The sequence below is a fragment of the Brassica napus genome (assembly GCF_020379485.1).
Source record: "Brassica napus cultivar Da-Ae chromosome C4 unlocalized genomic scaffold, Da-Ae chrC04_Random_18, whole genome shotgun sequence".
Lineage (NCBI taxonomy): Eukaryota > Viridiplantae > Streptophyta > Magnoliopsida > Brassicales > Brassicaceae > Brassica > Brassica napus.
The window spans coordinates 2,035-18,277 of NW_026014239.1; the positions used below are offsets into that span (position 1 = coordinate 2,035).

Below are 16,243 nucleotides of genomic sequence, written 5' to 3' on the forward strand. Positions count from 1 at the left end.
ATCTCATCTCGAAGCTCTCTTCTCCATAGCATCTCGAGCTCGGCCAAACCCATCTCTCTTTTCTTTCTCCATGAGGTAATTGTCTCTGTTCTAAAGCATTTTGGTTTCAAGCATCGTTGATTACTCTTTCTTCATTTCAAGAATAAGATTTGCCATTACTTTGATTCTTTGGTTCAACTAGAATGGACCAAACATCGTTGATTAAACGTGTTGTGTGTTTTTTTTTTCAGCACTTAAGTGTGTTCCGTGTTCAGCCTTGTCTCAAGTTCTCCGAAGCTTCTTCATCTCTCACTCTATCGTAAGGTTCGTCACTCACTCTAGCTATCATCCTCGTATAGAATCTGAAGCTGTGTGTTTGCTTTATATATGGCTCTCTACTTCTCTAGTCTTCTTAACGTTTGTGTTCATACGTTAAGAAAAATATAAATGTGTTTGTTTGCTTTGTTTTTTCTCAGCACATCGATCTCGAGCTCTCCCAAGCTTCGTCTCTCACTCTCAACATCTTCTAAAGCTCTCCAAGCTTTGTCTCTCACTCTCAACATCAGCTGTGTATGTGTGTCTCAAGCTCTCCCAAGCTTCGTCTGACTCTCCGTGCTCTTTCTCTCGATCTCTTCTTCCAACGCATCTAGAGCTTAAGGTAACTGTCTCTGGATTACTTGAGTTTTTTTTTTATTGGTTGTGAGTTCATATAAACGAGATGACAGCATAGATGATAACTTTATGTTCTCATTGCTTATTCTTTCTTTCTTTTTTTTTCTTTTATTCTCTGCTTGCAGGTCTCAGGCTCGCAAGCTCAAACCCTCTCTCAGGCTCACTCTCTCGATGGCAAAAGATGTAAGCTCAGACCTTTTCTTGTTTGCACTGTATGAAACTTGAGTTGTGTATAGAAATGTCTTTAGGTGTATTGAACTTGAGTTTGTGTATAGAAATGTCTTTAGGTGTATGGAACTTGAGTTTATGATTTTATAAATGGAACTTGCTGTATTGTTTTTGCTTTAGACTTGGACACCTGAGGAAACTAGGTATTTTTTCGAACTCTATGCGGAAGAGAGAAGAAATAAGGCTGGTATATCAATGAATAAAGTGGGGAAAGCAAACATTATGGAGGCGTTTGAACAGCGGTTTAAGAAGAATTTACCTGATTAGAGGCCCTACAAGAGCAAGTATGACACCAGTAGGAAGAAATACATTAAGATTAAGACGCTGACTCAAAATAGGACAGGGCTTGGGTTTGATGACATGGGAAGGATTGACATGTCAGATGATTGGTGGAGTGAACGCGAAAGGGTCAGTTTCACATTATTCTCTCTTCAGTTTTCACATTTTAGTATATAGCATAATGATGATAAACAGCTTATATTACATTTTTTTTCTCTGTTAATGACATTGCTATCACTAACTTACTCTTTCTTTTTTGCTGTATAGGAGTGTCCAGAGATTAGAAGATCTGTATGCAAAGAGATTAGTAATATGGATATGTTTGAAGCAGAATTTGGTGGTGTAGTAGTAACGGGAGCTGAAGGATGGAGCGCTCAACATGGAGAAGCCCAGTTTGAACTCTAGAGTGGGTGAAGATAATGGTGATGATGAAGCTGATTCTCAGCCAGCAGCAGAAACTCAAGCATTGGAGACAGAAACACAGCCACAAGCCCCACGCCAAACTCAGCCATCGACTCAGACTCATTCTGGAAGTTCAAGAGCAAAAAGAAGGCGTAAGTAGAAAGACATGGTTGTAGAAGCTTGTGTGAAACAGACTGGATCTCTTGAGGTGAAGAACAAGATAGCGGAACGGATGTTGGAGCGTCAAGAAGCTTTTAGTATTGAGAATGTGTTGGAGATATGTATGCTTTGCCTGAAGTGAGAGAGTGGTCTCCACTATATGAAGCAGCAATAGAAATTCTCATAGATAATGAAGGGAACCGAAGAGCTTTGTAACAATGAAGACAGATGAAGCTAAGATTAGGTTTCTGGAGCTTAGGACTAAGATAAAACGCGATGATGACTAGTATGGAATCTAAGATTAGTCTTCTTTTGTGTTCTTGATGGAACTAGTATAGAGCTTAGGACTAGTCTTCTTTGTGATCTTGCTGGAACTACTATGGAGTTTAGGACTAGTCATCTTTTGTGATCTTGCTGGTCTGATCTTTGTATGAGTCTTTTGTGATCTTGTTGGTTTGATCCTTGTATGAACTCTGCCTTTTGTCGCTTTATATATATGGTCTTTTTATGTTTCTTTACTTGCTGTATCCACATATTTATAAATATGTAAAACATGTTGGTCTTAGGATGATTTTATTATAGGTCATGTTTCTTGCCGTGTGTGCATTTTAATATACTTGCCGTGTGTGCATTTTAATATGTGTCATTTATATTAGGCTGTGTCTTGTATTGCTTTCATCGATCTCTACATATTGTTTTGGTGCTGATAATAATCTTATACATTGTTTTGTAGATGCTTGAAAGATGGATATTGCAAGATGAAGATGGAGATTATGATGATGAACTTGGTTTGTTTGATGCGCCTATTACTGAGAGATTGAGTCATAGAACAGATCGAGGAGCAGGAAGGCGTCATGTTCAACAACTTATGTTTGAATCTAATCAGCAATGTTATGACATTCTTCGCATGAATCAAAGGACGTTTGAAGCTTTGTGCAAGATGCTAGCTGAGCGATATGGATTGAAAGAGACTCACCATGTCTACCTTGAAGAATCTGTGGCGATGTTTTCTCGAGACTGTTGGTCAAGATAAGAAGAAGCGGGATATTGCTGCAAGGTATCAAAGGTCAGTGGATACAGTGCAAAGGAAGCTTGATGATGTCTTGAGTGCTATTCTCAAGTTTGTAGTGGATACATTAAGACCACAGGAAGGCGAGTTTGGAAGAGTAAATCATGTTTTGAGGAATGATGATCGGTATTGGCCTCATTTCAGAGATTGTATCGGAGCACTTGATGGAACGCATGTCCCAGTTCGCCCTCCAAGTCAAAATGCAGAAGCATACAGAGGCAGGAAGCAAGATCCTACAATGAATGTTCGTGCTATATGTAACTTCGATATGAAGTTCATATATGCATATGTCGGTGTACCTGGTAGAGCACATGATACAAAAATCTTGACTCATTGTGCGAGGAACGAGGCTTCTTTTCCACATCCTCCTCCTGAAAAATATTATCTAGTTGACTCCGGATATCCGACCAGGACAGGGTATCTTGGTCTGCATCGTAATATGCGATTTCATCTTGGTCAATTTGCTACAGGAGGACCACCAGTTAGTGCACGAGAGTTGTTTAACCGAAAGCATTCAGGTTTGCGATCAGTGATTGAGAGGACATTTGGAGTATGGAAAGCAAAATGGAGGATTTTAGATCGTAAGCATCCAAAGTATGGTCTGGTCAAGTGGATTAAGCTGGTGACAGCGACGATGGCGCTACACAACTTCATACGTGATTCACATCGGGAAGATCATGATTTTGTACAGTGGCAAAGTGGTGATGGTGGAGAAGGAGAAGAAGCTGATAGTGACGGTGATGAAGAAGAAGAAGAAGAAGAAGAAGAAGAAGATGATGGTGATGGTGGTGGTGGTGGACATATTGTAGATGAGCCAGCCGGTGATAGAGCGATGGAAGCTTTATGTGATAACATCACAAATGAATATGGTAGAGGTCGTTTACCGTTTTAAATGTTTTTTTTTGCTTATAACTTTGATGATCATTTATATGTGATATTTATTTAAGACTTAATATTTTTTTCTTTTATAATCAACTTAATGTATTAGCTTTTGTTTAGTGATAAATATTTTGAAGTATTATTTTTGTTTTAACTTAGCTTATAATTTATGATAAAAAAATATTTTTATATTCGTATATTTGACCAAAAATTTATATACCAAGTAACCATAATATTTTAATGGATGTAAATATATTTAAATTACATTTTTTTATTTAAAATACAATTTTACAAATGTTTTAAAATAAAATATGAAGAAATAAAAATGGCCGCAGCGTCTATCAAACGAACAACCCAAAAATCTGTTTCCTGCGTCGGCGTCGGCGTCGGCGTCAGCGTCAGCGTCAACTTCCTGCGTCTTCTGAACGAACAATAATCTGCGTCGGCGTCTACGAAACGAATAACAACTATTTTCATTGACGCTGAAGCCGACGCCAAAAACTGCGGCAACCAAACGAACATGACCATAAGCGACGTCTCTAAATTAGGGTACATAAGAGACGTCTCTTGTAAGCCACGTGTTAGGGTGATATCAGTTTTGTAGCTTCTTCAATGGCGTCTTCTTCAACTAGTCTCATCTCCTCCTCCTCCTCCTCCTCCTCCACTAGGATTCTTCTCCCAGCCAAGTCTTCGCTTCCATCTCTCTCCCTCTCTTTCCTTCCAGCTCTCTCCTCTCCTTCCGCACTCGCTTCTCTCCGGTTTGCTCGACCCTCTTCCCTCACCTCAATCTGCTCCACTTCTCGCCGGAGCTTCGCCAGACCGTAAGTTAATTATCTAAATGTCGATACTTTCTTCGTCGGTATGATTGGGTTCAGCCTCCATGAGCTTATCATAAGACTTGGCTCTTTTCCTTGGTCCTTAGCTTTATGTATCCAATTTTATTGGCGATTCATAGTCTCTGTAACTATGTTTTGTGTAGATTTCACTTAAAGTCCAGAACTTTATCGACATTTTGTTCATAGGATTGTTAGTTTTATTGGCTATTCACAGTTTCTTTTAACTCTGTTGTGTAGATTACAGTAAAATTCCAGAACTGCTTGTTTTTTGCACATGGAGAATCTATTGAGACGAACCTTTTTTATTTTTTGTATGGTCTGGAACAAAGTTGGAATGTTCCTTTCTTAGCTGTACTAGTACCTGCTTAAAACAAGAATAAAATTGTAAAGCTTTGTTGTGGTTTCTCTGAATGTTGAGCTGATTTTGGACGAGACTAATGGTGTGTGTGTGTATATGATAATCAAGCTTGTGGCATTGTAGTTTGGATAGACTGATTCAGTTCTTTCTTTGTTTTGATCTTTTTTTGCAGGAGCATCATGTCAAGACATGCGATGGTTTAGTTTCAGTTGTAGTCTATGGAGACCAAGAGAAGCCAGCATTGATCACTTACCCAGATGTAGCATTAAATTGTAAGAGTAGTGGTGAAATATATGCATTGGTTTATATTCACTTTCACATAACCTGATGTTAGATTGTTATGTTTGGCTAGACTTGTCTTGCTTCCAAGGACTGTTTCTCTGCCCTGAAGCAGTGTCTTTGCTCCTCCATAACTTCTGTCACGGAGTGGAGGAAGTCTTGTAGTTTTCTGTCTTGTTGTCTTGTAGCATTGGGAGTAAGCTAGTAGTTTTCTGTCGTGGAGGAAATCTTGTAGTTCTCGGTCATGTTTGATCACACACATATTCTCTCATTTTCAACCAACCAAGATCATCTTGTGTAGATATGTTTTTCATAAAATGTTTAATTTTTTTTAAGAACTCTTAATTAAGAGACTTGCATTGGAGATGGTAAATATTAAAATCTCTTAGCTATGTTTCTTAAGTCACTTTACTACTTAAAAACTATTAAAAAATAATTAAGACACCCTAATAAGAGCTTTGGGATAATGATGCTCTAACATTCCTAAGAAAAGCTAAATATATTCTTATGCTATTTTTTAATTGTTTATCATATTTAATCTAGACTAAATTATATGTATATATATATTACTAATTAGTTTTAAAATTAAATAGTACATTCCAGTTCTTTTATAAATTAATATTAATTTTTTTACTAAACAAAATAAATAATAATTTATCGGTTGTAAGATTTTATGTTTGATTTTTGTAATGAAAATAAAAACACCAAACTGAAATATGATATATTAAAATAAAATTATATTTTAAAAATATAATATAAATAATTTAATATAGTCACATACAAACATTTCAAGCATAAAATTTTTTAAACAAAAATTAATAAAATTTGTAATAATTAATGTAAAAGTAATGTTTAAATTAAACTATTAATATGATGTTGCATTTTTTTTTTTTAAAGTAGGTGATTAATATATGATTAGTACGATTTCATCAAAAAAAACATCAAATATAAACTTTCAAAATAATATTATATACTTAAAACTGATATTAAATATATATCTTTATAACTTATTTTATACTTTAAATATTATTTTTAATATATATATATATATATCTGCACGTACGTATGTGCGGATTCAAGTCTAGTTAAATATTAAAGTAGAGTTTGCTAGATCAATCTCATGAACATATTCGAAGTAAAAAAAAAAAAATTCTAAGTGGTATAAGTTTTTTGGTATTTATTAATCTCGCATCTTTTTTTCTTCATTGCTTAAAAGTTTGATCTGAGGGAAAACATTCATAGGTTTGCATAAACTTAAATCACTCGTATAAACGTTGAAGTCAAACGGAATTCAGAAGATGGTTAAGAAATTATTTATTTTAAAGAAACTTTACCAGATGCTACATATTTTAAAAATTGATGCCGAAACATGATTCAAACAGAAAATAGTGGGTAGAGAGACTTCATGATCTTCGCCTATGCGACCCGTGCCTTCTTGGCAACCTTGGAAATTGCTGTTGCGGGAGGCGTATTGGTGTGGACACCAGTTGAAGTAATTCCTATAGTTGGTGCTTCCTCACGGTCGTCACCATCAGTGTCCACCTTAGTAAGCACTGAGATATTCCCAGGCATATCATCGCCATGATCATCTTTGCCATCCTGTTAAGACCGTCACTCTTCATTATTCCCATACTACAAAAGGACCAGAATGGAATATAATTTAAAACATATATGGGCAACGAACTCAGAGAGTGGCAAACGGTCACGTTCGTTCAAGATGCGTGATATAGTGAAGGTTTGGTGATTGGCAGCGAAATTGTAGCTGCTTGCTCTGACCTGGAAGGTGCAAGTCTTGCCAACCATTTGTGCAATAAAAGGGGTAGCTGTGTGTCCTCTGGATTTCTCCCTCTCCAGCCTATGTGTCCAATTAATGAATTACAAATGAATAAATCAATAATTTGAGGATAATGGTGGATAATGATATGTGTTACGGTAGACACGTACCAAGATATGCATTTTCCCATTGAAATCAACAAATAGACTTTCAGCAATCTCATCATCAATAGTTGTTTCCACACGATACATAAAATAAAATGTTTAAAATGTATGTTAGTTGCTGATGTATGGGACCTCATTTTAGGGTCCAACATATCGAAGGAAACCAACTGCATTGGTGTTACTGCAGGTTGTCAAGTAAAAGATGAGACCGTCCGCTGAAGCTTCTTTGTACATCTGGAGCAAGAGACATAGCACCAGCCTTTATCCATATTAAATCTAGTGACCTTCATGGGGCAGACAAATTCAACCTCTACATTTTACATTAACAGAATCACATGCAAAATACAATCATACTAAAGATTATTGTACAACCTAAGGCTGGGAGTGAGGATAAACTCGTTTAGTTCAGCTATGGTCACAGGCTCAACCTTGGATTAACCGCTCAGCAGTGAAGCTGATGATGTGTTCCCAGTGTCTTGAGAGACCAGCCTGTAATGATGGACAGTAACCCGTCAGAGCATGTAGTGGATAAGTCATAGAACAAACCAAATCTGGACGTAAAAGTGAAAGAACTACCAAATACTTACTTGTAAAATAGGTTTCCTCTGCATTAGTCTCCTTGTCAAAATAAAGTTGTCTCCCAGATGTGGCATTCAGGAACAGACGCCTGCAAATCAATAGTGTTGTAAGTATTCCAAGAAGCATTAGGGTCGATCTTAGTTAAACAATACAGAGAATATGTGGCAGAGTACCTCTTACTATTGTAGGACTTATGCTAGCCGTCCAGGTGGCTGTGGAATGATACAACATCTGAGTCAAACATACTCAACGTCCTAGAAACATCACTCTGAGGAGAAAAACAGTGTAAGGAATGCTCAACATTTTTTTTTTTATATAGATGTGAGCTCAGCGATTATTCCTGAAAAGGATTAACATTTTAAGATCTTAAAGGTTGCAATGGTGAGTCTGTGTGAAACTGCTAGTAAGTGGATTACCTAGAAGCTGGGTATTTGTGTTGGCTAGGCCAAGCAGTGAGAAACTGCTAGTAAGTGGATTACCTAGAAGTTGGGTATTTGTGTTGGCTAGGCCAAGCAGCTGATTTTTGAGTTCGAAACCTGAAGTGTTCTTCTGGAATTGGGGAAACCGGTTCGGTTAACTAATAAAAACTGGTTGAATCACTCAACCATATCAATAGAGGAGAGTCCGACAGACTAAAATTTTGATTACACCTAGTGACATCAAAGCTGCTCAAAGAGAACATAGAACCCGCCTTTAAGTGCCGTCTGTAGGTAGTGAGATGGTGAACTTCCTGGCATGAATGTCGCCTGAAAATGAAAATAAAATAAAATAAGCAACAACAGGATTCGAAACCACTCCGAAAAAGGAAAAATTGAATTTCGCAAACATTTTTTGGATATATATGAGCCTAACGCCTCCGTGTGTTCAAAGACTACGATGGACATGAGTTTTAAGAACTGGGCAAAAGATTATTAAAAAAAAACTTAATCAACATCCGGATTCGAAACCATTTCCCAAAAATAAAAAAAAATGTTATTTGAAAACAACCGGATTTGGCAAAATACGAACGAAAGAACAGTTTGCTCTGAGAACATATTTTTGATAACTATGATCCTAAATGCTGTCGCGTGTTCAAACACTACGACGAACATGATTTGTTTTAGAACCAAGTTTCGATTGTTATAGGATTGGTGAGGATGATGATTATGGAACGAAGACTGCCCTTTAATAGGTAAAGTTTCACCGACTTGGAGAGAGTTACGAAGTATTGAATGAGATGGTGTGGGTCCAAGGAGTAAAGATGGCCGCAAATGGCGATGAGCCACTTAATCATGTAACGTATCATAGGCATTGAATCGGAGACGGAACGACACGAAGGAAACCAACAAAGAGATTTGATACAAAAAACCTCCTAGAACCTCCATGAGAGTTTGACCTAATCGGATTTTAAGAAATCGATTGAAGAAGACGATCTTTTACCCTTTCTTTTAACAGAGCAAATATTGTGTCTCGTAGCCCACAAATAAATAAAAGATGTTGCAGCCCAAAGAAAACCAAACAATTGGAGATCGAGGCCTATTAACAATACACGCAACAAAATAATCAAAACGAAAACTGAGGACATGTCAGCTCCTACGTGGAATCCGAGGTGGCCCACTGACAGGAGAGAGAACCATACCATACTTTATAATTAGATAGATAGATTGTTTAGGTCTATAACAAAATGACCAAACCCTTAATAACTAAACCAACCATCCTCTGAATTTATTTACCTACTCAGAACCCTCTGAATCATCATCCTCAATCTCTTCATCCCCAAACACTATCCCATCTTCCTCATCCTCTTCCTCTTCCTCTTCCTCAGAATTCACCCACCCCTCCGCCTCCATCTTTTCCTTAATTTTCTTAAACCTCGCCTGGAGGGTGCAATCTGAGACCCTGATCACACCACCACCTTCCATTACAGATGAATCCTTCATCTCTGCTTTATGACCTTCCTGAACCATAAAGACGTATCCAAAACTTTGGATGTGAAACAAAAGAGTTAGAATTAAAGATATCATTTTACAAGCGAGCGATCTTAATTAATTAAATACTAACACTGACCTTAAACAGCGACCGTTTTCATCTTTAGGAATAAAGATTTTCTTGATCCCACCGCACGAATCAAAATGTTTTGTTAGTTGAGCCTTGATATCTGATTCTGACTTTTCAGGATCAAGGCCTCTCACTAACAAAACAATCCGACTACAAGTTAGGGAAAAGGAAAGTTAAATGAGATAATATAAACTAACAAAACAATCCGACTACAAACAAAATGGAAGAAAGAGGCAATCTTACTGGTTCGCAGCACGTACAAGACGAATGGGAACTCCATTCACTTCTTCTCCAAAAAATAATAATGTTAGATAAGAACGAAATAGAAATAAAATATAGTAGACAATAACCCAATAGAAAAGAACTCGCCTCTTTCCTAGCTTGGAGAGATTTAAACCAAATTCGTGCCACCTTCATTGTTTCCCCTTCTTCAGGGTCTTCTTCAGGGTTTTCTTCAGGGTCTTCTTCTTCATCTTCACCCATTACGACATTAACCGCATTAAAGAGAATCTCTTAAGCTGACGCTGAGTCGTTTCTGGAGCCAAATTAGACGCTATAAGTTCTGTTGCATAGTAGAAGTCCTCTATCTCACTCTCTGAACTACTTGATTTTCCCACTCAGCAAAAGATGGTACAGCAAGAGGAGATTCAAGGACCCGCCGTTTTTTTGACTTCATTATAAACTCAGATGAAGGTTCTAACGACGGCAAACTGAAACCTTCCGAAACTTATTAGGGTAGAAGAAGGGGATACTCGTTTGAACTTTTAATTAAATGGGCCTAATTGATGGCAGGCCCACCACTAGCGACTAGAATTAAGTTTCAAAGTTCAATTTTATCATATCATGTCTCTCTAGTAACAAGGAAGAATGTATCATCTATCATCCATCTGTTCCAAGCCTATGCAAATAGGTTAAAGGCACTTACTTGTGATGGAAGAATGTATCATCCATCTGTTCGATTCCTTAGGAATCTTGCAGCACCTTAGAAAAGCCTTTGACCACTTAGACTCTGCTTGTAGAAAGCCTTAGACTCTGCTTCTTCACTCATCCTCATACCAATCTTACTGTACAACTGGAAACATCGAAATTTGATAAGAAGGGTATGTCTCCTGTGATGATTAGGCACACCAAGCTCCCCCAAGTTCCCTCTGAGAGCCATCGACCCGATGAAAAGAAAACCAAGCTTACTGTTTCCAGAATTCAAACACCTAATCATTCCAACAAGATCAAAAGGAGAGAAACTTACTTTTGTTGAGAATTCTCAGTTTGAAGCATATCTCTCTGGAGATTGAGAAAGTTGCTCAGATCTCTCCTTCGTCTCAACCACTCTTCTCGTTGGTCAAAGCGTCATCCCACCCATATCTTTCCCGATAACATTGTGTACACGTCACATAATGTTCGGTGGAGAAATTTAATTGTGGCATGTGACTTTTTTATATCTCACATACCCAAAAACGTCGAACCGAACCGATCTAAATTTTGGAATCGAACCGGATCCGAACTCAAACCGGTGTCCAAACACTGAACCTTAGTCAAGCTTGCTCGAGTTAGAAACATTAGAAGGACACTGTGATCTCTAAAAATTGATCTCAGGTATCCATTCGGATTCAGTTTAGATCTTTGTTTTTTGAGTTTTCAGAACAAAAGATTTAAGTTTTATTCTGATATTTATAATTTTCAGTTCGGATTTGGGGTATACATTTAAATTATGCTAAAAAAATTTAAAATCCAAATATACCTTAAAATCCACCAAAAATCAAAAACAAAAACTAGAACAACATATAAATTTATGTTGTGAATCAAGAGAAACAAGGAATCATTTGTTTTTATTATTGTCTCATACACAACAATAAATATATATATGAATACATAAACTAGGGTTTAGAACCTTCTCGAACATGGGCTTATAAGCTTACATGTACATCCACATAATAGTTCTTAACACTCCTCCTTGGATGTGCATTAAAAAAATATTTTCTAAAGCGCATAAGATGCTGTCTCATTAAAAACCTTACTAGAAAAATCCAGTGGGAAAAACCATTTTAAGGGAAAAAGAGTGCAACACGCATCTACTCCCCTTGATGAAAACATAACTTGAAATATATGAAACGATACAATCTCACATGAACAAACTTCTTCTTAGTTTTGGGCTTGGACCGGTTCACTTCTCTTGCCAGATTTGATACTCCTCACTGAAACTTGAATATCTTGATGAACGTAAGACAAAGTGACTTCAAACCACTTGGAAATAGAAGCTAACATCCATATCTAACTTTATGCACCTGTCTAGCTCCGATAAGATGTGAATATCGAGCCATATTTGGGATATCATTCAAACTATTATGAAACAGCTTGTACATGTCCCACGAAAAGAGACATATCTCGAGTTATATTATCTGTAATGACTTGATTTCAATTGGAGATGAAAGTAGACTCAAAGATCTTTCTCTGGACATCAAGTTCATATTTTAATTCCATATAGAAGGTCTTCTTTGATTGGAAAACTTCCGACCTTCGATTCTGTCTCACGAATGGAATGTGTCTTTGATTCTTTTTCAAGTATGATTGATCTTTGATCATTCTCTCCTGCTTCTTTCAATCTTAAAATACATTGAAATATTGATAGATCTTCATCTCTTAAGTGATAACATTCCTATTTAGGTATCTATCATTTGCGTGTTCTTTGTTGCCTCGTTAAAATTTTGACATGAAAAAACCCAATGAGACAAAATCCATGATAAGGAAAAAGAGTACAATCACGCACATCATCATATTTTCTCCCTGGAAGCATCATCTTTGGGAGAAGTATTCTCATCATACATATCATCCTTTTAAGAATTGCTATAAACATATTCTTACTGAATAAACTCGTTTGATTGTCAGATAATCTCTTGGACCATTGGACTTCTTGTCCACAACATTAATTTCACACAAAAGTTCATATCTTGGTCTATTTTGAATCCATGTCCAAATTTTCTTTAAAGACAATATTTTACACTTTCATATTGTACATACGAGTTATTCACCCTCTTCTTATAAAATTTACTAGTATGACCATTCTTCTTGTCATACAAAATCACATCTTTGAGTATTGAAAGAGATTAGTAAAATTTTCAATATTCTGGTACTTCATGACCAAGAATTGTTTCTTTTATATGCTCAATATACTCGCACGGTAATGTTCTCGAGAACTAGCACTTACTGGTTCTAGCCTCCCGGATCCTTATGGGGTTTAGTGCTTATTACAGTTTATATCCTTTTGGATCATTGACATAATTGTCATCCAGTGGCTTTCAATTCTTGCCAGACTAAAGAAACTTGAAAGTTGATGCTTCAACCACATGATGTGTTTCTTATAACAATTTAAGGTCTTTGTGAGAACCCTTGTGCAACAACTCTTTTGCATCTCACGGTTTTTCATCATCTCATTCATTCTTTCACATAAAGACTCATTTACATACCACTGGTTTACACCTTCAGGTGTATGGACTACTTGTCCAAATACTCTCTTTCCAAGAGATTTAATCCCACATCTATTGCTTATTTCCATCTTGGCCAATCATTTCTTTGTGTACACTTTTCAATAGATGGTTCATGATCCCCATTCTCATCAACTGCTACATTGCATGCATAAGTATTCATGACGCCGATTTGAAATTGGTTCCATATTGTTCTATACATAACATAGCTATTTAAGATTTCTTTATTCTCAGGTACCTGAATTTTTCTTGTCATGCTTTCTATCTCTTCTTGAGATCCTTAATATTTCATTCCTCGATTCTGCCATTCTCATTCGTGCTCCTTTTATTTTCCGAGGATTATTATATTTGGAACCGATAGGTCTAGCATGCTTCATGCGCTCTTTAGACTCATTATCAGTTTGATATAGTCCTTCTAGGACATCCATTTTAACTGGAGCATTTACAGCTGATACTTGTGACTTAGTCACTTTTGTAGGGCCAGTAAACGAGTCTGGCAACTCATATGTTAATCTTTGTAATAGAATTATCTTCATACATTTATTATGGACTTCTATTCACGCTCTTTAGTCCGAGGATCAATGATAATTCATTTAAACTCATTCATTTTCCAGCTGTTTATTTTATCCCCTTAATGTTGGATAGACTAACTTTGAGTCTTTACATAAATCTTATAAAATCTTCTAGATTTTATCATCAATGGAGATCATATCCAACATATTCATAACCTCCTTTGAGGTCCCATCTTCTAGCGATGTGGTGGAGCATCTAGAATATATACCACTTATCCAAATTTTCTAGATGGGGATCTTTGGTTCATGACTCAAAACCAATTTGATGGGGAGAACTATTCATTACTCTTTGGCATTATGCGATCAATGCTGCTGCATCTTACATATGAGCATTAGCTATAAGATGTTCATCATGTATTTCCATATGCATAATATAATCATCAAAGGCTTATTAATTCACGAGTATTACCAATTAGTCTCGCAAACATCAAGTTGCAGATCTATGACAAGGATACATGCGACCTTTTTGTCGATGTATTAATTATAAATATATAGTGGATGATCAGTCCACCTGTGGGTGATCAAGCCAACAAACATTGCCTTGTATAAATCGATTCCAAATCTATTTGACTGGTGAAAATTGAATTCTTATATTACCTTGTAAGCAAGCAGCACATTATTCATAAGAATTTTTTGGTTCTTCTAAGAATGTTCATATGATTATCTTTCACATCATTACTAAATCGGTATGGCATAATCGTAGCTCGAGGTGTCGCAATACCTGCGATATGCACATGCGAATCGACACACAGAGGGCGGTGTGTCGCGACGCATGCACTCCAGCCATGCAGCAAGCCATCTGGATGTGAGTGGTGTCCTCTTGCATGTGTTTGAGACATGCCTCACGACATGTGTGCAACATGTGTCGCCGCACATGCGACCGGAAGCATGCGGGCTGACATACAGTCGCTCGGGTGGTGCGATATTACTGGTCGAAGTTTTCTACAAATACCAGCACCCTCCCTTCAGTTTCATTCATACTTCTCACACCAAAATCACTTAAAGACGTGGCTTAGAGAGAGAGAGAGAAGTAGAAAAAGAAAGTAAAAGGTTTGGAGCTATTTCGAGGGTTTTAGAGCATTTTCGAGATTAGTTACTCTACCGGAAGTCCGAGGAAATCGTCCAGAAGCTAGAGGAGACTCTGTCCGAGTTCAGAACGGTCCATTCCAGCCCATTCGAGATGTCAGCATTGGGTTTTGGCTAAGCTCTCTCCGATCGACAAGCTGCTAGAACACTGTGAGTTGGTTTGTGTGAGTTCCACTTGGAACTTAGGGAAGATCGAGTATTCATATAGAGTAGAATGCTCACATTGTTGCATGATAGAGTCCTTAGGGTTATTTATTAAACCGGACTCAGTTTAGCACGGGCTAAGGTGAGATGAAATGGAATTAAGACTGAGATAATAACCTGACTAGGACTAGGATGATCGATTATAATTTAATTGTGATTGAGATGAGATGCATGTCTTGATTATTTACTACTTGGTTGATTAGTTATGGATTAGACATGCTTTTGTTTGCTTGGTAGTGATGATTGCTTGGTAGTGATTATTGTTTGTGCAGGGATTGTGGTAATGTTGTTGTCTAGGGGATTTTTGGCCATATAGGCCGATCTCCTAGTTGTGTTGTTGATACTACGGATCCTAAGCCATATAGGCTGGACTACGAGTATTGGTGGATAGTTGTCGTAGACTCCTATGTATTGTTTAGTTTTGGGTTGGAGTCTTGTCCCTTAGGTTTTTCCTAGGGATTGTGTGTCGAATGTTATGCCGATAGCAGGTGCGAAACCCGCCCATGCTAGGCATGTTTTGGGGTGGACTAGTGTTTCCTCGCCCTCGTATTCAGCGGGTTCAAGGAAACCCCTTATTTGCTGGATCGGGAAGACTCAGAGAGACGGGATCATGGCCTATGGCTGAGTGATTACACGACGGTGTAATTTGGCAGTGACCCGAAGGACTGTGGGCTGTCGCGCGGTGACCCGAAGGACTGTGGGCCGCGGTCGGTTGAAAGTTCCTTCTTCTGGCCTTTGTGGTAGGGAGATAGGATATTGCTGATAAAGAGGAGGAACACGATGTCACCTGGGCCCGAGTTAGAGTGTTGTGTCGTGTTGAGTAGTCTTATATGTGTTGGGGGTTGTGGAACCCTCGAGTCAGTGTTAGTACCGAGATACGGTGTTGTCTTTAATCGAGTCTTGATTGTTAGACTTGTAAGGGATCCATTTTAGTAGTTGGCCGTGTGGCCAAGGATTGTTATTAGATTAAGGTTGAGCATGTCGGTGTGTTTTTGGATTAGCCTTAAGCTTTGTTTATTGCGCTTAGGCTAAGTTGATTGTTATTTTGGGTTGTCGGGGCTAGCTACTAGGTTTAGGGTAGAGGTAGCCAGCTCACAGAGTGACCTTACGTTACTCACCCAACTCTCGTTGTCTTTTTTTGCAGGAGACCAGTTTGTAGAGGATTGGACGCATAGGCCACCGGAGTAGATTTTCAGTGCATTTGGCTA

General features: G+C 37.7%; 2 protein-coding genes and 1 non-coding gene across 3 annotated transcripts; 2 read left to right on the plus strand and 1 right to left on the minus strand.

The window, feature by feature from the left end:
* The first annotated feature begins 2,696 nt into the window (after window positions 1-2,696).
* Window positions 2,697-3,680, plus strand: LOC125594742 (putative nuclease HARBI1). Its single transcript, XM_048770823.1, has 2 exons — window positions 2,697-3,525; window positions 3,598-3,680. Exons 1-2 carry the CDS (start codon window positions 2,697-2,699, stop codon window positions 3,678-3,680), a joined length of 912 nt encoding a protein of 303 aa, XP_048626780.1.
* A 454-nt stretch (window positions 3,681-4,134) lies between these two features.
* LOC106421469 lies at window positions 4,135-5,532 on the plus strand. The gene is made up of 3 exons (XR_007329976.1): window positions 4,135-4,488; window positions 5,034-5,133; window positions 5,214-5,532. It is a non-coding gene; the product is annotated as an uncharacterized LOC106421469 (transcript).
* A 3,523-nt stretch (window positions 5,533-9,055) lies between these two features.
* Window positions 9,056-10,177, minus strand: LOC125594743. The gene is made up of 4 exons (XM_048770824.1): window positions 10,060-10,177; window positions 9,938-9,980; window positions 9,704-9,844; window positions 9,056-9,619 (listed from the first exon to the last, which is right to left on the minus strand). The coding sequence occupies exons 1-4, from the start codon at window positions 10,175-10,177 to the stop codon at window positions 9,370-9,372; spliced, it is 552 nt and encodes a 183-aa protein (XP_048626781.1). The 3' UTR covers window positions 9,056-9,369.
* Between the last annotated feature and the right edge of the window lie 6,066 nt (window positions 10,178-16,243).

Coding starts and splice junctions, on each gene's coding strand:
- LOC125594742 (XM_048770823.1), top strand. CDS start 2,697: ATGTCTACCTTGAAGAATCTGTGGCGATGTTTTCTCGAGACTGTTGGT. Junction 3,526..3,597: donor AGAAGAAGCTGATAGTGACG/GTGATGAAGAAG, acceptor GACATATTGTAG/ATGAGCCAGCCGGTGATAGA.
- LOC125594743 (XM_048770824.1), bottom strand. CDS start 10,177: ATGGGTGAAGATGAAGAAGAAGACCCTGAAGAAAACCCTGAAGAAGAC. Junction 9,981..10,059: donor CCAAGCTAGGAAAGAGGCGA/GTTCTTTTCTAT, acceptor TTTTTGGAGAAG/AAGTGAATGGAGTTCCCATT. Junction 9,620..9,703: donor GAAAACGGTCGCTGTTTAAG/GTCAGTGTTAGT, acceptor TCACATCCAAAG/TTTTGGATACGTCTTTATGG.